A 26,239-nucleotide genomic window follows, 5' to 3' on the forward strand; every position below is an offset into this window, starting at 1 on the left:
TCAACTGGTCGAAAATTACCTATTTCGTGAGCACAATGATTGGATCATAAATTTCCGAGTTAAGTTTTTGTTCGCTGCACTTGATCGTGTGACCGTGAAAGAACGTCTAGAAACAGATGTTACGAGAAATTATAGCTCTAGTTTTGTAGTTTTGTCCGTTTCATTCCAATTCGCGATGCGTATTCACAAAAAGTATATCTATAGATAACTATCAAAAATACCCGGCGTTGCCCGGGTCAGTAATAATTATGAGAAAAAAACGTTACTTGCACTTGTTTTCTGTTTTAAGTGAAAGAATTTAAAACACACCTTTTTGACGTGATTAAAAATCGAGCTTCTTCCTTACTCATAAAACTAAAATAGCAGTAAGTATAAAGAACAAAATAGTACGTATTTAGAAACGAAAGCCCGACATTTAAACATATACAAATTCGAAGAATTTCTGAAATATGAAATTAAACTTTACATGTTTAAAAAGATTTATCTCTTAGTAGGTACTTTTTTTAAAACATGGAGTCTAAAACCTTCTCTGTATGGCTATTGAAGTACGCACTCCTTACAAAAAAAAATGAAGCCGTCCGAAATCCCCTTGCACTTGCTTTAGTTATTTCGGGAAATTTCAACTATTGTGGGTTCTTGGTGCGATTTAAAATGTTACCAAATTTGCGGTTTTGTGATACCTTGGATAATGCTCCCCCTTCTTACTTTGTAAAACGGTATGTTACAAATTTTTGTTAAAAAGATACACTCGCCAGATGCTGAGATACTTTTGGTCACCATAAAATGGCGCTAAACAGTTTCATCCGAAATGCCTACAAAATAAGTAGTAAAATTTGGCAATTGTTTGAAATTGTGCAAAAAGAAAAATTAATGGTAGTTTTGTGATTCGACTTATCGGAAGTTCGACTTACCGCTGGTTTCAGTTATTGACTTTTAATAATAAAAACCACCAAATACTTTACTTAATATGCACATATACCAGACAACATTACAGAACTTAAAAGTTTTTCCGCACAATATGTAGTTGATCCGTGAAGAGTTCTGAAGACGAAGTTTTGTCTGGTCCTGAACTTCTCCAGACATCCAGCACTGCCGTAGAAATTTTCTACATTCAGTAATACAGCAAAATTCGTTGCTTTCTGAGTAAAGGTACAATCAGTTGAGTTGACAGCTTAAAAACAGATTCGTAGTCCAGCAGCATGTCTAAGTGTAAACAGTACAGTACAACAAAAGAAAACAATCTATACTCATTTCCGTACGTGTAACTCCTTTATCGCACTTTGACTCAACAGGTGTTCTCCTTGCTTTAGAGGTCTAATGTGCAGGAATTACAAGTGAAGGTGACTGAATTTTTCTCTCATAGTCTCTTGTTTCTTTCTCCCCCCACCCTTTTTCCGAAATAAATTTCGAGTCATCTTTAAAATAACTTCGAATTAAAGGAAGTTAACTTCGAGATATTGAGAATAATTATCATGGAATTAGAAACAAGGGGATCTAGAATTGAAAAAACTTTGAGTTATACTACTTTTTGAGTTATCGAACTTCGAGTTATCGCGAAATGACTACGTACGAATGTATATGTATGTATGTATGTATATATATATATATATATATTAGGGTGGTCCTTATTTATATGGGAAAAAAATTTCGGAATTCAACAAGTGACGCCCCCTTGTTTTGTGACACTATAATAAAAAATAATTGGTGCAAAATTTGAACTCGATCGGTCAATAATAACACGTGCCCCTAGGACGTTGAACTTTAACACTTTTGATAATTTTCTCACAAATCTTCGAGTTTTACTTCAGACCCCGTACATCGTTTCTCCTATGTTTGCAAAATATTTTTACAGCGAGGTAGCACTAAAATTAATCTTTTTAATTGCTTCATATCGTCTAAAGATTTTACATTGAATAAGAATGAAATAGTGCTTTAGAAACTTTACCTTAATCGTACGCTTTTCTCAATGTATCTCAATCGTGTGCATTTTTTTTCCGATAGTCTTGAACTGTCTGTAAAATACTAAATTGCTTTTGTGACTCATATTTGGTAAATTGATTGTGAAATTCATCGATTAATATTGTGCTCCTCTTTCAGTTGCATCATTCACAACTTTCAGCACTTTAACGATATCTCTTCCCTTTAAATAGCTTCCTTCATTTTGCCATGAATCAGGATCAAATAGGAAAACATTTTTGGTGTTTGTAACTTATCAAACAGTTTTATTGACTTGTAATTGATTCTATAAAGAGGAAGATCTTTACTAAGAAAGTATTCCAAATCATCTACTGTTATCTGAAATTTTTATACAGTCATCAGACACGTCTTCCTATTCAGCAAGCATTTTTCTGAAGTAGTCTTTTCCTATCCTCAAAGTTAATTCCTTCATCCAATACGGACAAAGCTACTAGTTCATCCCCTAAGTACCATAAGTGATTTATGAATTTTTCAATCACTGCTTCTGCTGCATGTTTGTCATCATTTTGTACGCTGCAAGTTTTTTAGACAATAGACTTTAGATTAATTTAAAAAGCCCTGAATGGGCTGCTGCAAAAAACTATATCTTCATACAACATTTAAGTGTAAAATAGCATTTATGGGCATTCTCTTCATGAATTTAAATTGTTTCCTAAATATAGAAATATTCAAACAATAAATTCCTTTTGCCACCCATCTGGCTCAGGCACAAGTTCCAGGTTGCCGAAAACATATCCCTATAGGAGGGACGACTTCACCAAGAAATACAATTACAAGTTACGAGAATTATCTGTATTATTTCTCAATTCCGCTTTCTGCGAACAATAATATGTCATCAACTTCGTCTTTTAGAATTTAAGGGGTATGTGTCCTTTTTGAATTTTGAAGCGCTTAAATAATGGAATATCGAGTCTAGAACTAAGAAAGGCAAGAACTTCTTTAAAGACACTGCAGTACGATTTTAAGTGCATGATGATAGCAATACAAATGCAATATATCACCGTTCAGCTTTTGCTCAAAAAAATTACATGCACAATTTATACGGCCGGTATTGTAAGCCGCTGTATAAAATACTACAGCTTGAACAGTTAGCAATAAAGAGCAATCATTTAAGATATCATATACAACTGAAGAAATATCTCAGAAATTCTGAGTAGCTATTCAACATTGGGACTTGAAGCTATCACGGTAAGCCTATCGGCGTTTTTTTCCAGTTACATCTGGATGTAGCTTTGTATCTCAGGGAATAACAAAATAATCTATATTTAAATTCATGAAATCCGATTTTACCTCTCGAAGATTTTCTCTTGCTCTCTTAAGGGACGTACGATTGATCAGAAGTTTATTTGGATTTAAATTTACTGCATCTACATAGGCTGTTAATAAATGAGCAGCATCTTTGTTCCTAATATGGCATTTGTCTAACATTGATGAAATGCGAGCAGATATCAATAGTTGCCAACCTTTTTTGCGTTGTGGTAAACCAGATATAGAAAAAAGGTTCAACAGGTTATGATAGATACCCATTTCGGTTTCTAAATCTTGTGAATTGCAAGAGGAATTTGATGATAATAAAGGACTATGTACTGAAAAAGAAGACCACTTCAAGTATAGATTTTTACATTATTCCGATCAGGAATTTTTTTTTAATTTATATTTTGGATATGGAAAATTGAGTTTATTTTTATGGTAGAGTAATCGAGGATTTTTCAAAATTTAAATTATAAGAATGCATCAACATTTAAGTATATAACTAAAGAACAGCGAATTAAAATATAATTGTCATTACTTATATTTATAGCATGGAAACCTAGTGACCCTCTTTGCCACACCTATTACATACAGTGGCTCCCAAAAGTGTTCGTACACCTACGACTTTCAATGAAGTAGGCCATTATCCATTGGTTAGAATTAATATTTCAAAATAGGTATTTTATTATAAGATTATATGTTTTTAACAAAACTACATGACAATTTTTAATAAAACATTAAAACATAATTTTAAAAAAATCAAAAACCAAAAAGTGCCGGAAATTTTATCTCACAAAAGTCTTCGTACACTTTGAAAAAATGTCAAAAAATGAGTAAATAATCTAACTTTTTACAAAGTTATTATTTAGTAGAATATCATGCAGTATCAACAACAGTTTTTAAACGTCTGTTAATAGATTTCATTGTTTTTTCTTTCTTTTTTTGTGCAATTTCTGAGTAAGTGTTCAGCCGCACTTCGAGTCTTAATGTTTCTAGTTCGCTTTTCGTTTCAATGGTGTATTTTCGTAATCTAGATAACAGATATCTCCAAATATGTTCCATTAAGTTTAAATCTGGCGATTGAGGAGATATTTCTAAGTTTAAGGACAATTTTTGAGGCACCAAACGCAAACGTGCGCTTTTTCTCGTTATCTTGATAAAAAAACAAGTTGTTTCCGATTACCAAATTTTGGGCTAGTAGTTTAAAATTGTTTTTTAAAATATTTAAACAGTATGATTCATTATTTCATCAAAAAATTCCAAATTTCCAAGTCCTGATGCTATAATGCACCCTCACACAAGAACACCTTCACCGTTCTGACTAACTGATTCAACTAAGTTCTTAAGATTAAATTCCTCATTTTTTCTTCTATTTACAATTATACAACAATTTAACTCAAAATGTTGAATTTGTTTTCATCTAAAAGTAAGACGTTGTTCCAAAACGTTTTGAGCTTATTTATCATTGATATTACGACGGAAAGCGTAAGCTTACTGTTTTTCGCACGAAAAAGAAAATTTCTGCGGGAAGAGGTCCCCTTTTAATCCAGCTAATCAGAGAACTTGGCGAGCAATTTTAGGTGAAAATTAAACGTAAAATATTTCATTCAGTTCTGCAGAAACTTTTTCAGCACTCAAATGTGTATTTTTCATAATTTTTTTTTTAATTGTAAACCTCCGATCACGCTTTGTTAACTTTGCCAGTTGACCTTTTCTTACCTTGTTTTCGATCCGATTCTTGTCTTTAAAGCATTTTATCAAGCACTTCACTATAGAATGGTATAAATTACCTAATTTAGAGACATTTCAAACAAATTTATGGCTACTGTGAGGGGAAAAAATCAAATTTCGAATCGTGTTTGTTGTTTTCTACGCATACATACCGTTTAAAAATAATAAGCAGAATATTAGGGAATAAATAGACAAAAAATTTACGGCAAATGACTTTACAGTGTCATTACAATGCTAAAAAAACCACATATGATAATTTTAATCATGAATTTACTCGAAAATATTTCAGTGTACGATGACTTTTGTGGCGTATTTTTTCTCTTTCTCTTCGTTTTTTGACAAATTTCAAAAATAAAATCTGGAAATATTTTGAAAAAACTACTGGGTTTTATTCAGAATGGCATAGGAATGGTGTGAAAAAAAATTGAACTTCATATTCGAATTCAGTTTTGCGTTATTTTGGTTTTAGTACAAAATTTCAAGGTGTACGAACACTTTTGGGAGCCACTGTACATAGAAAATTTTCTAAATCAACACCCCCAAAGCCAGGCAATTTGTTGTTGTAAAAAATCATTCATTAATGGCCTAGGCCATTCATTAATGGCCTTTAGAATCCCTTGTGTCCATTTTGTGGAAAGAAATGTTCCCCTGCCGCTTAGTTTGAAACGAGCGCGAATAGCGGTATGCCTGTCCCAAGGCCATTGGTGTACATGTACCCTATGTAATATGTAAAATTTTACAGACTGAAAGTGAGAGTATGGTTGGTCTGGAAGTAGCAACATCTATTGAGGTTTAAAATTACTTTAAGTATGAAACCTAGGAATATTTTTACATAAAAATGAGAAAATCCGCAATTTTTTCTTCGAAACTCAAAAAAGGGGGCCCTAGGGGCACGTGTTAATATTCATGGATTGTCTTAAAATTTTGCATGGATCATTTATTTGTTTAATGGAACAAATTGAGGGGGCGTCGTGTAAAATATCTACAACTTCAAAAATAAGGACCACACCCTTATATATATATATGTATATATATATATATATATATATATATATATATATATATATATATATATATATATATATATATATATATATATATATATATATATATATATACTAAAGTGGAGTATCGTCTGTTCTGAACATTACAGTAGTGTAATTCTATTCGAAATCTAAATAAACTGTACGAGGTGCTGCAGTCTCTGGCTAATGGCTTCTGGAAGAGGTAAAACCGAAGCCGACACTTTTAAATACATAGGATACCTGTCCAATGAGACATCTGCTTTGTCCGCGCAGAATTGAAATGTTTTACTTCTTTGACTAAGTTCTTAAATCGCCGGAAGGTGGCGTATTCAAGTTCTAGAATTGCAATTAAGATTAAAGCTTGGGAACGATAATATTCATTCAAAATGACGGGATTTGACTCAATAATGGTTGCACATGTCGATAGAGGCCTTTATAAGCATTTATATGAATTTAAATTTCCTTTATCTTAAATGCCAAGAGAAACCAAAGTAGTTTAATACATTTCTTTTGATGAATTATCGGCAACTAAACAAAAACATCCAAAAAAAAAAAAAAAAAAACTCTGACGAGGCTCTGAAGTTGCCTCAGGTGCGCCTATGTCTAAAAAAACCCCTCTACATTTGGGGTAAAACCTAACCTGGCAGCATTGCGAAGGCAGAAATATACTTTCATTTAATAAGTAATTCTCATATGTATTGTAGCCAATGGTCGAGTAACGCGCCTGAAGTCATTTAACAACGAAACTCGCGCCAAGGCGTAATTTGATAATATGTTGTTTTGGTAATGTTTAACTTGCAGGGAAAGGCTTTATTGCGACAAGGCTGAACTGGATCCGGTAACTTGACCGTTTTACTGGTAAGACTGTGTCATTTCAGGAGGTGAAGAAACGAAAAAATGAACGCTTATCTACTGGAGTGTAAGGTTAATACACAGGAATTAGGATTAAAATGTCAACTATCCAAATATAACCAAACAGACAATTGCTTCGTCAAAATATAGAAGCAATTTTCATTCGTCATATCTTAACGGCTGATTTTCTAGTCATTTATAGCATCTAATAAGTAAAATAACGGTTTTACTTGATTGTCATATATTTTTTGAGGCGAGATCGCAACGAAAGTGTATTGGGTAGTTTTCTCTGCATTGACACTGCCCTGGCAGAGAAAAATCTTTTACGGAGTTATTATTTCTTTTTTTGATTGAAAATCGCACGGCATGAAAATTGCGCATTATACTTTTTTTTTTTAATTATTCCTACGTAAAGTAACCTCCTGGATCCAAATATGACCCCTGTTTTTGCCCCATCATCCAACGACACACCTCCTTGTTTTGAATTTTACGATAATTTTATAGCATGCTTTTGACTTGAAAGTGTGGGGGGGGGGGTCTTCCAAATCAAACTCTTTTAACCGTTATATTTCTTCTGAAGAGTTAGAAATCTGATAAGTTTAAAAATATAAGTATTTGTACCAAAGAAGGGAGAGATTTGGGGGAGGGGGGGGTGGCGAATTTTCCCGTAACTTATTTTCCGAAAACGTTTAACCCGATCTTTTTTCCGATTTTTAAATTAATCTATATACATAAATGGCTACTTCTCTATGTCCGGGGTAAACTTCAAAGCTACTGGACCGATTTTAACCATTTTTTCATTCCAGATAGCGTACATTATCAGGAAGCAACACAGGCTATAATGTATTTCTAAAAACCTTACATGAGGAAACATAAATTTAAAGTCATTTAAATATTTGGAAACTTTCCGTTTTACACACTTAGGGAAACATACAGTTGGCTCTCTGTTTAACGACTTTCAAGGGACCACAAAAAATCGTCCTTAAGTAGAAAGCGTCCTTAAATAGAATGCTTTTAACACTATAGCGGACCATTTGGGACCGTGAAAAGTCGTCTTTAAATAGAGAAAGTCGTTAAATAGAGCGTCCTTAAATAGAGAGCGTACTGTAGTAGAGAGCTCTCTCTCTCTCTCTTTTTGTGTGTGTGTGTTTGTACTATTTAATGAAATAAATAAAGCGCCTTTTTTTTAGTGATCTTTGTTTTTTTTTTTTTTTTTTAGTTCACATTTTGAAAATTCTTCAAATTTTTATAAGCTTAAATGTTGTGCTTTCGTTTCTAACTGAATACTATTTCGTTCTTTATACTTATTGCTATTTTACTTTTATGGATACGGAAGGAGCTCGATTTTTAATCTCGTCAAGGCTAGTTTTGAGTTCTTTCAGTTAAAACAGAAAACGAATGAAAGTAGCGATTGTTTCTCACAATTATTACTGACCCACGCAACGCCGGGTATTTTTGCTAGTTATTGATATTTTGTAATATTTCACTTACAATTTTTTCACTTATAAATTCTTGTAAAAAGTTGAGTTTCGGTCTGGTGCCTGTTATGCCAGATCCGAATTATGCTCGTGAAATAAAAATTTAAATATGTTTTTGTTAAAATTTGTGGCAAACTGTCGGAGTTGGCCGAACGGGGGCCGTTGTAATTACTTGTGAGATTGGTGGGAGGAGGCAATTGAGCAGAGTTCGCTAAGCATAGCTTTATTTACACAATTCTATGTACAAAGATGATGATGGAAATATGAAATGATGGGTAGTAACCTGACTGACAAGGCCAGCGAAGCCCTTCTCGCAAACCGTGAGAAGAAATTCGCAACCTCCCGTGTCTACGGGACCGAGAAGACGCACCCTCTCTCTTAAGCTTCCAGGGGGGTCAACTGCCCCCTTCTTCGCGCGCCATTCTCTCCTCCCCCTCACCCCTTCCCCACTTTTGGAGGAGCGCGTTGTTGATCGTGACACAAACTTTTTTTTTTTCAGTGGAGAAACTTCTTGTGTAAATTTTATTTCTTCAAAAAGCATTTTCAAACATAATAAGGATTGGAAATGAAATTAAATATTTAATATGTAGTAAATTTATAAAAATTAAACAAATTAACAAAAGACTTTGGTCGCTTAGTTCTCAGCATTGATGACAAAATAATATTCCTTAAAAGGTCCCGTGTATGTCTTGTAATGAGCCCTTTATTCAAAGTCGCACAAACGATACTTTCGCAAAAGCACCCTTCATGCAAAATCACAATCGGAAAAACAAACCTTTCACAAATTTACCGACGTTCATCGTCACTAAAAACAATTACAAAAAAGGGACGTGGTGACACAAATTTTACGGGTAGCGTGAGGGGGGAGGGGACAGGGAAGGTTATGACAGTTTGAAACGTAGTCGTCAAAGTAGTAGAAGTTATACTCTACATAAATTAAAAATAAGAGGATGTATGCTAAAACTTTAGGAGTAAGGTATCGAGTGACTTTGTTTAGAAAATACATAAAATATTTTTTTTTTTTAAACTTAGGCAAAATTAAAGACCTCATATTTCCATTCCGGGGATACGAAGGCAAATAATTAATGCGTCCAAAAACGAGTTTTACAATACTGTTTTTATTACTACTCATTCAAATGTTTTTCATTGCTTCACAATCGTATGATTTACTGTTTAGTAAAGCCCTTCATAACTGATACCCCTCAAACGCGGACACCCCTCTTATGCGGACAGTTTTTAATTCCCCAAAGGCAAATAACATTATTAAACCCCTGTCCTGCGGACACCCCTCTAGTGCGGACAAAAAAATTTGTCCCGTTAGTGTCTGCGTTCGAGGGGTTTTACTGTATAGGGTTTTTTTTTTTTTTTTTTTAAGAACTCGGTCCAATTCTTAGAAAAATGTATCGTTGACTAATTTAATGTAGATTAGTCTGTTAGTGCTAAAGCAAAAAACTTTTTAAATAAACTTTAATTTTTCCCCTTTAAAGTTTTAACATAAAATTAATGTAAAACAGTACTTCGTGCTATCGGTGTCACTTACCCTTGCTTTGCCTTTTATGTCCTTGCATTTTTACAAATTATCAATTCAAAGGTATCATTTATTGCTATCATTTACAGCAGCATTTTATATATATTTATATTTTTACTTATTTATATTTTTTAAGTAGTTTTAAAAAAAACTTTTAATTATGTATTTATTTATTTTTGAATCCTTGTTTTGAAAACAATAAGATGAGTCCACCTCAGGTGGCAAGTAGGAGGCGAAGCCCTTCACTGGAGACGGTTTTCATCAACTCGCCGCAGGCGACAAGCAATATTAAAAAATCGTAGAATCCCCCTCGATACGATCGCAGATATTTTCGAGTTCTGCCACGGGATGATGGGATTCGGGATCCGTGGAGCACACTTTGAAGACCGTTGACTAGCTTAATGAAGTAAAATAAGGGCTATAAATCGTCTCGTTACAGTTAATTAACGTACATTTCTGTTTACCTTGCGGAATTCAAGGTAAATTAACGGTTAAGGTAAATCAAACTAACGTTAGCGACCTAATTCATAAATAGTTATTACGAATTAATGCGAATAGGTTTCATTTAATTTTTCTATTTATTTTGTTTATGTTAACTAATCGTGTGTGAGTGCAAATAATTTTTAAGATTTAGTTTGCCAAACACAAGTAGGTTTGCTTTCTACAGAATATTTCTATTGATTTCATCATCGCTGCCGTGTTGTGTTAGTTTGTAGTATAGTAGATTCTCGAAAACTTGCACTCGATAACTCGACCAAATCCAGAAAACTCGATCAAGGCCTGGTAAGGCGGGAACCAGGCAAGAAAAACCAGATTTTTGTGCCCGATAACCCGGAATTTTCATTAACTCTGCCACTTTTCGGTTTACATTAGCCTGCGTTTTCGGGTCTCTGATGTACTACCCATAACTTAAATTTCAGGACTTGCTTGTTCTTTCGTAATGCTTCAACTATAGCTTTTTATTCACTTATTGTACCTTTAAATATTATCATGAAATGTTAAACTCAGTAAAATTTCATTTACAACATCCAAACAAAGATTTAGATTTTAAGAGAACGCCCCACTTAATCTTGAAGACGTAATGACGTCCCATTTTCTCCTTTTCTTGTTTATTCTAGTACGTACAAAGCTCACTAAAAAAGGGGGAAAAAAGATTGTCTCGCTTTTTTTTTTCCTGAAATAACATTGTAGAATGATTTTTTTATAATAATGAAAATGTAAAACATTCGGAATAAAAGTATCTTTTTGACCTGTTTTGTACTGGGTGTTTATAATGTCGTACTGATTCCTTTTTTCATCTTGATCATTTACTCCAAAAGTTCATTTTTCACGACGTTAATCACTTTTTGTAGTTTTTGCAAATATATGAAGAGTTCTCAACTTCCCGCCAGGAACTAGCGCAGCCAGAATTTTCCTTCTTGGGAGTGAGGTTTTATTCATAACAATCCTTATATGGATATAAATTGTCATTTTAGAGTTAGCAGTACGTTTTAAAACCAAGGGTTCTAAGGGGTTGGCACTCAAAACCTGCTCGGAGTTTTTTCTTTCAATGACCCCATTTTCAATTTTCGATGTAAACGCCACTTACATGCTTTTTACCATCCAATGGAGGAAAACACTTGCTGAGTTGCTGAGGTAAGGATCAAAACAAAAATATTATTATTTAATATTAATCTTAAATAGTGGTTTTTTTAAAAGCAGATTTTCATTTTTAGAGCAAGACTTTATAATCACCCTGTATAGCCTTTCACAATTTATTCCTTTTTTGGGGTGGGGGGGGGGAGGTTTGTTTTCAAAGTTTTGTACAGTTCTAAGAATATTGCATAAGCAGTTTTGATAAGTACTTTTATCAGTACCAACCAACCCCCTCCTCTCCCGCACTATCACTACATTTTATAAACCCCTCTTTTTGTTATCGGCCAAAAGGATTACATAGTTTGCTACTTTTACAGACGAACAACCGTGAAAAGGGATTAAAATTAAACTTTTGCTGCAACTGTCGTATTTATATAAGCGATTAGGACAGATAGAGATATCCTGAATCAATAGGAAAGAATGAGGGAAAGTTATCCAAAGTTCTTTGATCGGAATATTTCTTACTCTTGCAAGAAAGAAAGTTCTTGAACATTCGGTGAATAATTTTTATAAACATCAATTTTTATTTCGCTTAGGAGCTAAACATCAACAATTTTTCACCATTTTCTAACATTTTAACTCCCCCCCCCCTCCCTTGACACATATCACGCTTTTTTTCGTTAACATATTCTTATTAAAAAATGCGATTAATGTCGCATTTCTTATTACCCCCTTCCACCCTCGCGTCACAATTTCAAGAACCCCTATCTCCCCCTCAAAGCGTGACATCATTTGTGGGTTGCCCCTTTTTGCTCAAAATCTCATGTTATTCTACAACTAGCTGGTTGCAAAATTTAAATCATTTAGTTTGCTTTAAATCATTTAGTTTGTGGTAAAATAAATCATGCTTGCAGTACAGGACAACCTTTTTCTCAGGGGCGTAGCTAAGGGGGGGGGGGGTTTGGGGGACAAACCCCCCCCCCGAAAAGTTAGTCTCCAAAAAAAAAGAGAAAAAGAAGAGAGAAGAGAAAGAAAAAAAAAAGAAGAAAAGGAAAAAATTCCAAGCGATTATACATATATATAATATATATATATAAAGAAGTAACCCCCCCCCCCCGAAAGTCGGGTCTAGCTACGCCACTGCTTTTTCTAATTTATGTTGTGGATAGGGCCGCAGAGAGCCAAGGCGGGTCGCTTGGCAGTTATGTTTCCGGTCCCCCCCCCCTCCCGAAAAAAAATAAGTAAATAAAAGGAAAAGAAACAGAAAAAAGTTAAAAACTGCTTACTAGAAAACAATTAACTCTATTTTAAGTGCTACAACAGTATACCAAGAAAGTAAAAAAAAATTTTATCTTTACGTTTTCACTTTTTCGGAGTTCCCCCCCCCCCCCCGTTTTCTTTCTTTTTTTCTTTTCTCTCTCTCTCTCTCTCTTTTGTGTGTGTGAGTGTTGCAGGACCCCTTGTTTCCGACTAGGCTGACATGGCCTCTTGTCGACTGACGAGCCGGATTGTGGAATGAGGTAATTCATTTATAATACAGTAGCCGCCGCTTATATGAATCACATTTGTTCTAAACGGTTTTGATTCCATAAAGCGGCTAATTCAATTAATCTGGGGACCATTGATTCAATTAACCGGCGTCCACTGTATAGCAAAACGTTCACAGTTTTACATCCATCATTTTTTTTTCCGAAATTTCTGCAAGCTGTTAAACATAGGCAAAAATTACGAGAAGGATAACAAAATGTTTTTTATCTATAAACATGCACGGCATACCAAAACATGAGAAAACTATTATTGCGCATTATGGGAAAAGCATATACAATAATTGCATCCAAATTCGCAGGAACGTCCGTCAGACAAAATTTGCCGTTGAAGGAAAATTTTGGGAGGTCACGATGACTCCCATCGGGGGCAGCTAGTTTTCACCTCCTCCCCGAAATTAAATAACGGTTATGTGTGTGCACTTACTTCTAAAGCAGCGTTTTAATACATTAATACATGAGTTTTCTTTCGGTACCATTTTCTCCTGTTTGTCAACGCATTCTTCATTCTTTTATTTTCGTTGCTTTAATCTGCTTGCGATTATCTTTACATCGAAAAGCATCATGTTTCGCATTGAAAAAGGTGTTCCTTGAAACCCCTTTTGCAATTGAGTGTGTCACTTCGATTACTGGGAGAGTAGGAGAGAGGATTGGTTGATATATTTTGCAAAATCTGTTTTGGCTGACCATGGGATTCGCGTGATCCGGCGCGAATAAATGCATTTCAAATGGAACAATCGGCTCATATTGTATGCCGCGTATTAGCTTCGATTTCGTTTTCAACCTTAAAATGTGATAAAACTGGTAACGATTTCATTCACATGGCTGATAAAAAATAGCAGGGAAAGAAGTTCGGCCACTATGAGAATGGTCAAGCCTAGCACCCTAGCACACTCCAATCTATTTTACTCTCTGTGGCTTTACTAAGTACTGCTGTATTACACTTAGAGTTGGCAACAATGAGTTCGGATACTTTTGTTTTGATTTCGATTTCATTATTATTTTTTCTTTTTTAAATTTTAACTAATGTTACCATAGACATTTAATTTTAAAGCAAGTTAGATTTGATTTGGCGCTTTTTTTTTTCTTTTTCAGATTAGAGATGAGAACAGAAACAATTGGGAAATTTTGAGGAAAAAGTTTTCTTTTTTCCAGTGGAGTTTCTTCCACTGTGAAAAAATTGAAACTTTTGAAATTAGATTTGCAAAATAAAGTATTCAGAAATTGAAAATATTTACATTCCAATAGCTTTTATGTTCAATTATTATTATTATTATCATTTTTTTTTTTGGCTTCAAAATCATATTAAAACACTAACTTTTGAAAATACAAATTGTAAAATAATTTAATTTCCCTGTTCACCAAATTATGTGCTACTTTTCTCACCAAAACTGATAGTCTATACATAGGACAGAATCATGTCAAGATTATTAATTAGTGGAAATGTTTTAAATGTATTTTAGTTGAATGTGTGTGTACAGTGTATACATATGATGTAAATGGTGAAACAATCTTTTTGTAGAAAAAGGAAGCAACTCCCTGTTTAAATCTCAATTTTCAAAAAGAAAAATAAAATGAAAAAAAAAAATTTAAACTATAAAAATCACACCCTACTCGAAATTAACTGCGAAATGATTTCACCTATTGGGATAATTTTCGAAAGAAATTTACTGGCAGTAGGAAAACAGTAAGGCTTTTTTTAACAATAATAGTTTTGCTCCTATTTCCAGGAAGGAAAAATAATATAAATGGGATATGTACTTGAATATTTAGTACTTTTTAAAGTTTGCTGGAAAATTTAATTATTAAACCTCATTTTAATCTGTGAGAAATTAACTTTTCCAGGAAATCCCATAAAAACTTTTTTTTCCACTGCTTTAAAATTTTGCATCTCTAGTTAAGATCTTGTACGTATTTTTGGAGTTCAAACGATTGGGGACAAATGCTTGCATTTAATCACTTGTCACAGTTGAAAACATTGTTTCCCCTTACGCAGAAAATGGAAAAGATTTCATTGTTTTGGAAATTTGACAAACTTTTTAGTCGACTCCAAATGCTTTGGTATCAAACCCTTGATGCTAATTTTTTCTGCCTAGTAGCAATGTAAATAAGGCGACAAAAAGCACTAAAAAATTAGTAATGTACATGGAAAGATAAAATCTAAAAACTTAAAAATAGGAAATGTAGAAACTGACATGGCCAAAAGAAACGAGGAAATTTTGCAGTTGCCAATTTCCCAACAATCAAATTATGGTCCAAGGCCTCCAGTCAGAAAGGAGCCTAAAGTTTAAATTTTATTTGATAACTTTGCTTTTTTATGGCATAAAAAAAAGTTAAAAAAAATCCTGTTGCATTGTTTATTATGAGATTCTTTTCTCTGTCAATATTAAAATTAAAGAAAAAAATACATTGAATCCTTGAATAGAAAAAAAGAAATTGGTTTTCTAGAGTCAATACTCAAAAACTATGTTACTTAAATTTTGTTGATGAACATTTTCACTGTTTAATCATATATATATATATATATATATATATATATATATATATATATATATATATATATATATATATATATGTTACGGCCAAAGCCCGAAGTTCGGCCAGTTCGCGAATTGGCTGGCCAATTCGCGAACTGGCCAAGAGGTTTGGCCAAAGCCCGAAATACTTGCAATTAATATTGCATTTTCTACTTTGGCTGGCCATTTCGCGAAGTGGCCAGGGATCCTTGGCCAAAGCCCGAAATGATTACGGTAGATTTTAGGTTGACAGGTAGATGACATATCTGTCACTTCCAAAGGTACGGCGGGGCGTGCAAGTGATAGAAACTAGGAAGGAGGTTGGTTCAGGGCCGCCGAGAGCCAAATCGAGCCCCTTATCATTATTGTCACCTGCCCCCCCCCCTCTCCTCACAGCACCAGGAAAATTTATACTACTTTGATTCCGATTTGGGCCCCTAGTTTTGGATTAGGCTGACATGATTGCATCTCGTCGGGTTCGGAGGATGCTACCACGTGTCTGAGAAGATCCTGCCAATGGTTATTAAAAACTTCGATCGCGTTTTACTTGCCTTTAGTTCTTCGACGGAGCTATGAGTGTGTATTTCTCGCATTTGCACTTCTAAATGTGAATACTTTCAATTGAAATCATATTCGATAGCTAATAAGGGGTCATTCAAGTATTGTCTAAGCAACTTTTGATCATTTTGCACCCCCTTCCCCCCTCCCACCTTGTGAGAAAAATAAACATACGCTATACTCCCTTCCCTTTTTGCTTACATGAGATTTTATGACATTTTGTACGTCACAGGATGCTCTTTCCCCACGTTTTTTGCTGTTGCACTGTAACTGCTTCGTTATTTAATGCTTACCTTAAAATTTTTGTGGCCCCTCACCTCTTGTCAGCGAAAATAAGTAGCTCTCGGGATCCTCTCTTTCTGCTTACATAATACTTGACCGACCCAGCTAAAATTAAACATAAGGCCGTGTTTCTCAACCTTTCAGTGTTTGCGACACAAATTTTAAATAGTATAATTTTCACTCCGAAACCAAACCTAATGACAAGTAAGGAATTTGTTGTGTACTCCCCTCCTTAGAATTCTATTTGAAATCAATTTTTTTTAAGATCCCTCTACCACCCTTTCTCCCAATAAGGGTAGATGTCTGATCATTAGTTTTTTTTATTCTAGAAACTTCAAAAAATCTTTGCAAAACCATATCTCGGAGAAAATCTCCAAGTCAAAATCAATCATGACTAAAACAAAATAGCCATAAAATAGTGATAAGAATCCAAATATATTCGGGTAATTGTCGGCAGCACAAGTTTTGTAAGTGACTTATTGCATGAATAATATAGACTTGTTTCCATTTAGAAATTAAATAAATATCCATGTCTGATTTTTCTTTTCTTGAAATATATACTTTGTTGGAGACAAAAAGTTTGAGATATGGAAAGTTACATTTTTTTTTCTGCTTTCAATTGTGTAGAATTGACAATTTAAAAACGAGATAGTGAAGAGGAGAAATTTAGCCTGTTTTGCGCCCAGTCCGTGCAATTATTCTGTACCCACGGGCTATTCACGCCGTTGCGTTGGTGCGATAAGCCATTTCGAAAATTATGAGAGTACTTTTAATTATTACAGACAATATCCGCATGACGACTCCCATGCTAAGAATTTAAAGGAAGTTACTTGAATAAATGAAAATCTACCCCACCATATCTCTTTGATGCAAAATAATTATTTTCTTATATTAAAATGCATACACTTTTTAAGAGAACCCAAAAAAAATAATAATTTATATCTGCAATTTAAAATATTTCACTAAATGAAAAGCAATTAAATTACATAAACAGTTGCTTTGAAATGTAAAATAATGAAAAAATTCCGTAGTTTTTTTCTCCAAACTCGCCAAATAACAACGCAACTGTAACCCAGTAGATTAGCGAGCGAACCAAACTCGCATGGATTAATGATACCTTTCGTACGAAAACGTTTAAACGATAATCCCGCTCTTCCACCTTCCTCGCTGGAAAAAAGAAGGTAACTAAAAACACGTTGTATCTAGAACAAAAGGAAAATCTTGCTCCTTCATCCCCCTTAGGAAAAAAGAATTTAGCTCAAATACGCAACACAATTTCTGTAAATGATCATTCCGCATCCTCTAGAAGAAAAAGTTTTAAATTAAAATTCGCATTGCAAGTACAGCAAGACGAAAAGAAATTCAGTTAAAATACGCACAATCAGATTAACATAAAATAAATGCAGTAAAACATGAGTAAAAACGTTTGAAAAAAAGGAAGAATTAAAATAAATACTATGACAGTAAGAACAACCTTTCTTTAATGTAAAAAAAAAAAAAGAAAGAAAAAGAAAAATATGCTAAGTTTTCCAGATTGCATTCCCTTCCGAAATATTGATTCATAAAAATACGAACTGTTTTACAAAGGGAAAAAAACAATACTAAGTGTAAATTAAAATGAACATAATGACATTTCTGTATAAAATATTAATAAGGACATGTAGGGGAATTTCGACAAAACGTGGCATTAAAGTAATGTCTTTAAATAATATTAACAAGAAAGCTATTTTTTCTTTATGTTTGTCTTATTGAACCCTTAGTATTGAGGCTTTGCAAAATACTTTAAAATCTTTTGAAACAATATTTCTTGGTACAATATGATCTAGAATCTTTAAAATTAGGTCTATGGAGCATAAAAAGACTGTCGATCGTCCTTAATTCAATAGAGGCAGTGAGAAGCAAACGGATGTATGTGACAAAATTAAAAATTTGGAGATAACGCATACAAATGGTAGGTGAGCCCCTCCTTTGTCTTGGGGCAAGAGATAGTAATAGTAGCCCTGGTAGATACTGCTGTACAGCATGATTTATAAAAAAAAATGAAAGTCTACCTAGGACGTTATCTTTATAGTCGTTTTGCTCAAAACTTGAAAATGTCCACTTACATCCCGTCCTTCTCACTGCCTCAATTTACCTTTGCATTCGGACACTTAACACAACTCATTTATTTAAGATGTAATTCGTTCATATGAAGGGCGCAAATCCAATCTTCTTTACGCAATCACGTTGTTACATCATTTACTGTCACTGAATAATATCTATTATGGCTTTAATATAGAAACAGAATGACACGAGATCATATTTTTATGTGTTATAAGTTCATTTTTAACACAGAGGTATCCCTTATATTTGAACTCGTTTGTGAAACAAATGAACTTCAAGAAAAAAAAAAACTGTGCACAAAAGTACTTATTTTAAAATGCTACATTTTTAACAGTGAAGCACAATCTGGTCTTGGTTTATCTCTTCGTACTTTGGCCGATCGTCCATAGCCACTTCGCGAATTGGCCGGCCAAAGCCCGAAATGAAGAAAATTTCGGGCATTGGCCGGTACGTTTTTGATAATGTTGGCCAGTTCGCGAATTGGCCAGCCAATTCGCGAACTGGCCGATTTCGGGCTTTGGCCGTAACATATATATATATATACTGGGGGGGAAAGTCAAAAAAAGAGTGTGAGGTTGATAATGTGTGCCTCGGACCCTACATTGTTATGATCTGGTCCTACTTGGATGAAGATCTGTGTTTGGTTTTCATACTTATTTATTGTACAATTTTTTATTTCAGCTTCCATTACATGCAGATCCACTTTGTGATAAAATTGACATTGAAGACCTAGGTATGTTAAAAGTATCTTATTTGCTGAAATTTCATATTTGTGTATGCATCTATACTACCCATGTATGTTGTACACAAATACTTTCTTTTGTCAATGGTATAGTTGTTTTATTTACTTGTGTTAGACAATGGCTCCACTAGAGGGCACTAGCACTTAACGGGCCTTGACAATTTATGAATTTTCTGTGTTTAACCAATGCAGCTCATGCATCCACCGATCAATGTCAACGTTTAAAAGTTTGTTTATTTTTGATTGGCCGTTGCCCGTTTGACCTCAAGAGACACTGAACGGAACCCCTGCATCCATGAATCAATGGCAACGTAATGGAAACAGGAGTTTCTTGTAGCACCCTCGTTGTTGCCATGAGTTTCAGGGATTGCCACGACCTATAAGGATTAACTGGGGCCATGGTTAGACATCAGAGTATGACAAGTTGTAGGTGGCTTTATTTGAGTGAGAAGTGAGAACCCGACTCATGAACTTTTTTCTTTTCACTGAATTGCTACTTATTAGACAGAAATCATAGTATTTATGAATATGAGTTTTAAAGAATATGGGAAGAATATTACTTTATCAATATTTTTTACTTGTTTATTCATAGAGGTTTTTTAATCACAATTTAAATCAAACTTTGAGTTATAAGAGAAGTAAAAAAATTACTCATTGCAACATGAAAATTAAAGAGCATTCACAGTATAACTTTGATTTAATGATTTCCTCAATTTAATGATATGTTTCACTGGTCCAAATTTAGTTGTATTGAAAATATAATGCTTCTCAATTTAACAATATTCTTAATTTAACGATGACTTCTTCCAGTCCCTTGACAATCGTTAGATTGTGGTTTATACTGTATATTTAATTCAATTTATTCTGATCAAAATGTTCTTTATGTACTGTAAACAGAACATACATGATTTCTGTTAATGTTGTTATTGCTTTATGCATTTTCAAAAACAATCTCTTAAAGTGCATGGAAATTTGGACCAGAATTCAGCTGAGGTAGATTAGCCATTCAAAAACTAGGGAGAATCAATCTCATGACTTCTGAGTTATTAGCAGAAACCCTCTTACCCATTGAGCTAAAAGGCCTCCACTTTGAAATGCCATACAGCACTAAAGCACTGAAATAAATTAAAATCAATGCCTCTATTTTGTTAGATTTTTTTTTATTACCATTGATTTATTGTGTTAAAATCAATGTCTTCTTTGTTGATTATAACAACAACAGAACTGTAGCTCAGGATTCTGCAATGAGTTTAGATTATATATTTTTAGAAATTTGGATCAGACTTCTGCTGAAGAAAATAAATCATTAAAAGGGTATTTTTCAGCCATTCGGGACTTGAACTTTTCACAACGGTCTAACCATTTTAGCCAATGGGTCTCAAGTTCAGGATGTGCAATGAATTGAAGCAATGCGTTATCAAAAGCAGAATAAAGTCTTTTTTCGACATTCATTAGAAAAAAAATTGGATGATAATTTCAATCAACTTAATTGTTTCAGCAGACTATTATTATGTAGTGATCTAAAATATTTAATGATACCAAATTTGAAATAAAAAATAAATCATTATTAAAATGTGGGAACTTGGTATGCAATGCTCTTTGTCAGTCAAGTTATTTGTTTGTTTCTTAAGGTACCTATTGAAAGTTGAAATGCTATATCGATTTGCTTGTGGTATTGAATAAAGGTTTTCCAAATATCTTATTTATGGTTTTTTACAATTTTTAGGTGAAGATGAAAATCTAGTTTTTGTTAAGTTTTTCAAATGTTATCGTTGTTATGACCTAATTCCAGTTAGTGCCAAACTTGTAGTGTTTGATACACAGTTATTGGTAAGTAGTGGATTGTTAAAATAATTTATTAAATATTATTAATAATATTGTTTCTTTGCAGCTTAAAACATCATGAATAAGTTTGTCTAGTTAATTAGAATAAATGATATCGAGCATCAATCGGGTTGTTCTAGAATTCTCCAGTTATGTATGCTAATATTATAAAAAGAGAGGGCGGATTTTTGTGTGTTCATATGTTCAAGATAATCTCCGGAACTACTGCACCTATTTGAGAAATTTCTTCATTATATGAAAGGTGCTTTCTTACTGAGTGACATAGGCTATAATTCGAAAAAAATCCGATAAATAGTTCTTTTTTTATTTCAATTTAGACCCAAATTTCACATAAATTAGCTATTAAAGGGAGGAAAAATTTCTTGCACATATTAATATTATGTATTAATGAAATTGGTAAAATTTTCCGCATTCTAAACAATGTTTCAATGCTCTAACTTAATTACGGCGGGAGTAATTTGCGTTTTCAGCTGTAACTTTTTTAGGCTTAGCTGAAATTTGGCCACTACTTTCTTCATTAAATCTATCAATAAAAAGTGAAGGAATTGTCCCACAGTTTTCTTTTTGACACCATTTGAAAAAGCAACATTTTTTACTCCAGATCTCTCTGGACATACGGTCGAAAAAATTAGCTTCTATCTTCAAAGGAAAAAAAAATTACAAGCGTTTTTAAATCAATTTTGAAATAGGTCATTTTGATTCAAGTTGTCAATCCATTTATTTTCGCGTTTCCACGATTACACTTTTTGAAACCATTGTTTATTTCTATATTTTGCATTTAATTTCTCAAACTTATTTTATTTCATGTTTCCATGGTTACGCTTTTAAAATCCATCTTTCGCATTTTAATTTCTTAAAAGTATTTTAATATCTGTTGTCATTGTTTGAAAGGGTAATTTTGCATGGTATTTTTTTTTCTTTTATTTAAGCCTGATTGTTAAATATATGTCACTTGACACAATTTTTATTCTCAAGGTAGACCGGGCAAAACCGTGTAACGCAGCTCTTAATATATAAAAATTTGAAAGCTACTGTTAATGTGGTTTTATACTTTTTTGTTTGTTTGGCAAAAAATTTATTATTGCTAAAGAAAAAACATCTGCTTCACTCGCAAAAGGGCTGGGTTCCGGTAGAGTGGTCCCTTGGCGCATTAGGCGCTGAGCAGTTCAGTCTAGGATTATTGTTTTAAGGCAACCGTTAGTGTAATTCATTCTTTTGGCGATTTGTTTTGAAAGAAAAGAAACTTTGATTTGTTTTTATCCGAGTGAAAGGTATGACGTTTTCTTTTTTTTTCTTTTCTGACGATTTTTGAATGTTCCACAAATTTTGAATGTTCCACGGGATGTTTTTTTTCGATAGACGGATCGATTATGTTAGCGTGGTTGCTGGGCAAGTTTTGCAATAAACGATAGAGTTGCGGAATTATTTTTAAATATGAAAGATATTATTTGATTTTTTTTTGTTTACTTGGCGTAATATTTTAAATTGTAGTAAAAATTGCTTCACTGGCTAAATAGAGTTTTAAAGCAACTGTAAATCTAATTTAATAATTTGACGAAAAGTTTTAAATTCTGAAGAAACTTACTTTTTTTAAAAAAAAAGGTGTGTACGCATTTTTTACAAAGAAAAATGATCATTAAACATTAGAGGAGAAGGGGGCGTCAATTTTTTTTATTCAACGGACTTCCATTAAATTTTTAGCACGAGCATCGCTGTGAGGGTACTGCTAGTCCTCATATAAATTCCACTAAGGGTAAGTTCAGAAACTCACCATGGTCGCAACGGTGCCACCGCAAGCGTATGGAAACACAATCATCTGATTTTTGGTGCCACCGACCAGCGTTCAAAAATTAGAGACGTACCGAGTACTCGGTAACTACTCGGTACTCGGCCTACTCGGCCAATTTGCCGAGTACTCGGTACTCGGCGAAATTCTGATCAGATATTCGGCCAATACCGAGTAGTTGCAAAAAATTGAATATTGTCCAAGACAGATACTAAAATTTATAAAAAAAAAGAGCAAGCATTATATTCTTCAATCATTTACAGTTAAAATTTATAAGTCAAATTTAAATTTTGAGAATAATGAAGTTTGTGGAATAAATCTTTATTTTAATGTCCCCAAAGTTAATAAAACTTATTTATTAAAAATTATGCCAAAAAGGTATGTATAGAAAATATGGAATTTTTATATTAAAAATTGATTTTTGCTACAAACAAAAATTAGTTATAAAAAATATAAATTACCTTTGCTTAAAAAATAAAAGGAAATAAAACAACGTTAAAAGCACACTGCAGGAACACTGCAAACACGTGTTTTGGCATTACAAGGAATTTCGTTTTCAATGCACAAAATGGGAGCTCGTGGATTTAAAGGCATCCGACAAAAGTAGGATTTTTTTGTCGTATGTCTTTACATTCTTTAGCTCACATGTTATGCACTGAAAAAGACGTTCCTTGTAACGGGGGGTCAGAAACACGTGTCTGCAGTGTTCCTGCACATTTGTTTTATCTGCTTTTAAAAATTATTTATGTTTGGCAGACTAGAACTATAATTGATTGATATACAGTAAAACCACTCCTAACGGGCACCCCTCTTATGCGGACAGTTTTTAATTCCCCAGTTCCAATGCAAATAACATTATTAAACCCCTGTCCTGCGGACACCTCTCTATTGTGGACAAATGCATTGGTGTCTGCATTAGAGGGATTTCACTGTAATTTGTTTTAATTCCAACTTGATTAATCATACCTTTTATTTATTTATTTTGAATTTTAAAAATAATTTTTTTGTAAAATTTTTGACACAAACAAAATTGTTTATATAATGTGTAATTAAATTTCAGCAGGAATTTAGTTTTAAAACTATTATATGGACAAGGAGGTTTATACTACTATTCCAATAAGTTCAAAATTCATCACATGTGTGTCGGTGGTTCTTCTTAAAACATAATTGGTACTTGGTAACTCGGCCGAGTAGTGAAAGGCCGAGTACTCGGTAACTCGGTACTCGGCCGAGTAGTGAAAGGCCGAGTACTCGGTACTCGGCTACTCGGCCAAAGTGCTACTCGGTACGTCTCTATCAAAAATGCATGCGATTGCTTTACATCGGTCGACGTGGTTTGCAAGATCACATGGTATGGTTTGGCCAATCCGATTGTGTATGAATTTTACATGCTCTGTGATTGGAGCATTTATGAGAGCATCGTCTGCTGCTGAACTAAAACTACAGTGATGTAACCACAAGCGTTCGGAGACACAGCTGTTCCACCAGGCAATAGAAAAATTCCAGCGATGTCATTACCGCAACCTGACCAACCGCACGGTGCGACCGGAGAGGTGTTTCCGAACTTAGCCTAAGCTTTGCATTAGCAGGAAAGCTTAATAGGAATATCCTGTCCTAAAACTCAACTTAAAATATTAAGCTAATACTGTAAGGGATTATTATTCAAAGAGATAATGGTTTTTTGAATTTTTGAATTAAAGGATTTTTTTATTTTGTCTGCCCTGCAATGTTGTTTAATCAACATCTCAAACAGCAAAACTTGTAATTAAATGTGGGTTAGTATACAGGGGCGTAGCTAAGGGGGGGGTTTTGGGGACAAAACCCCCCCGAAAAGTTAGTCTCAAAAAAAAAGAGAAAAAGAAGAGAGAAGTGAAAGAAAAAAAAAGAAGAAAAGGAAAAAATTCCAAGCGATTATACATATATATATATATACATATATATATATATATATATATATATATATATATATATATATATATATATATATATATATATATATATATATAAAAGAAGTAACCCCCCCCGAAAGTCGGGTCTAGCTACGCCACTGTTAGTATATGTTGATAAATATTTTGAAACTAAGCCAAGCCTGTAGTGTAGTTGATGAGGGACGCCATCCCCTTATTTTATTTTTATATTCGAGTCCCCTCATTTTTTTAGCACAAAATACCCCAACTTTTTGATTACATTTAATTATGCTCACATTTGTAAGAATCCTGTCCTCTTTTTCCCCCAGGACTGCACTGAGCTGAGCATAAGCAAAGATTTCTTACTTTTTTTAAATATCATCAAACTGTCCTTGTGTTGACAGCACCTGCAGCATGAAGCGGTTCAATTCGTATATTGAAACTTGGTAAAGCTTGGGTATTTAACAGAAAGTTAACATTCGTTCTTGTTAACAAGAATGAAATTGCAGTTTCTTGATGTGATAACCAGACTTTCTGGTATATTGCATGTAGTTCTGCCTTAGCCCTGGCTTAGAGGTGGCAACTTACTGCTAAATGCCCAAGCTTTGCCTTCAATTTAAGTGTCAACGACATCATGCTGCGGACATTCGCTGGAGAGAAATTCACTTTATCTACCAGTTTGTTGGCAATCTCAGCTTCAATGAGATGACATCTGCCTCCAGCTCAGTTATTCACTATCCCAGACTGATGAGTTTTGACAAAACTGCTGTCTCTGGATGTGATAACCTAACTGTCTGGTATATTGCATGTAATGTGAAAGAATGGTAATTTTGCAACCCCTGAGCTTACAAATATTGTGTGTATGTATGTATTTTTTTTTATCTTTGAAATTAATTGAATTATTGATTATTCTTGTCTTCTAAGTTTTTTTTATTAAATAACTGAAATCCATATGCAGTTTTAATTTCTAATGCTAAATAAATTGTCCTGAAAGGAAATTGACAATTTCTGGACTTGGTATTGATCACTAGAGTTATTTAATTTGTTTTAAAAGTAAATTGTTTCAATGTGCAGCAAAATCTGAAAAAAAAAAAAAAAAAAATTACCAAGTGATTTTGGTTTTTCAAGTGGGGGAAAAAAACTGACTGGATTTTTTCGAGCTGGGACTGGTTTGGAGAATCTTGTCAATGTATAACATTAACATTTTGTTGAATGCAGTGTTGTGTGAAAGTGTCTGCTCATTTCTTTTTTACATGTTTTAGGTGAAGAAGGCATTTTTTGCTTTAGTTCACAATGGTAAGTGTACTTATTTCTATCAACATATATTTGTTTAAGCCAGTTATTTTACTCTAATCAGTTAAAAACATTAGCTCCAAAATTATTGAAATTATGTATATTGGAGTAGAAAATTTTTTCACAATATTCTCTTACATTCTTTTTTTTTTCTTTTGGATAGTATAGAACCTGTGCTATGGGCAAATACTTGAAAAAAAAAATATTTAAGAAAGATAAAATATTAAGTGAAAATATTTCCGTATT

General features: G+C 33.5%; 1 protein-coding gene across 6 annotated transcripts in view; it reads left to right on the forward strand.

Annotated features, from left to right (window-relative positions):
• LOC129216175 (5'-AMP-activated protein kinase subunit gamma-1-like) overlaps positions 1-25,996 on the forward strand; it is a gene marked incomplete at its 3' end in the record, with an annotated part of 463,409 nt that extends 437,413 nt beyond the window's left edge. For all 6 annotated transcript variants that reach the window (XM_054850349.1, XM_054850351.1, XM_054850350.1 and 3 more), the window contains 3 exon segments: positions 19,102-19,153; positions 20,889-20,992; positions 25,963-25,996. In XM_054850349.1, the coding sequence (XP_054706324.1) occupies positions 19,102-19,153; positions 20,889-20,992; positions 25,963-25,996 (190 nt within the window).
• Positions 25,997-26,239: the final 243 nt, after the last annotated feature.

This window comes from Uloborus diversus, chromosome 2 (genome assembly GCF_026930045.1).
Source record: "Uloborus diversus isolate 005 chromosome 2, Udiv.v.3.1, whole genome shotgun sequence".
NCBI classification, from domain to species: domain Eukaryota; kingdom Metazoa; phylum Arthropoda; class Arachnida; order Araneae; family Uloboridae; genus Uloborus; species Uloborus diversus.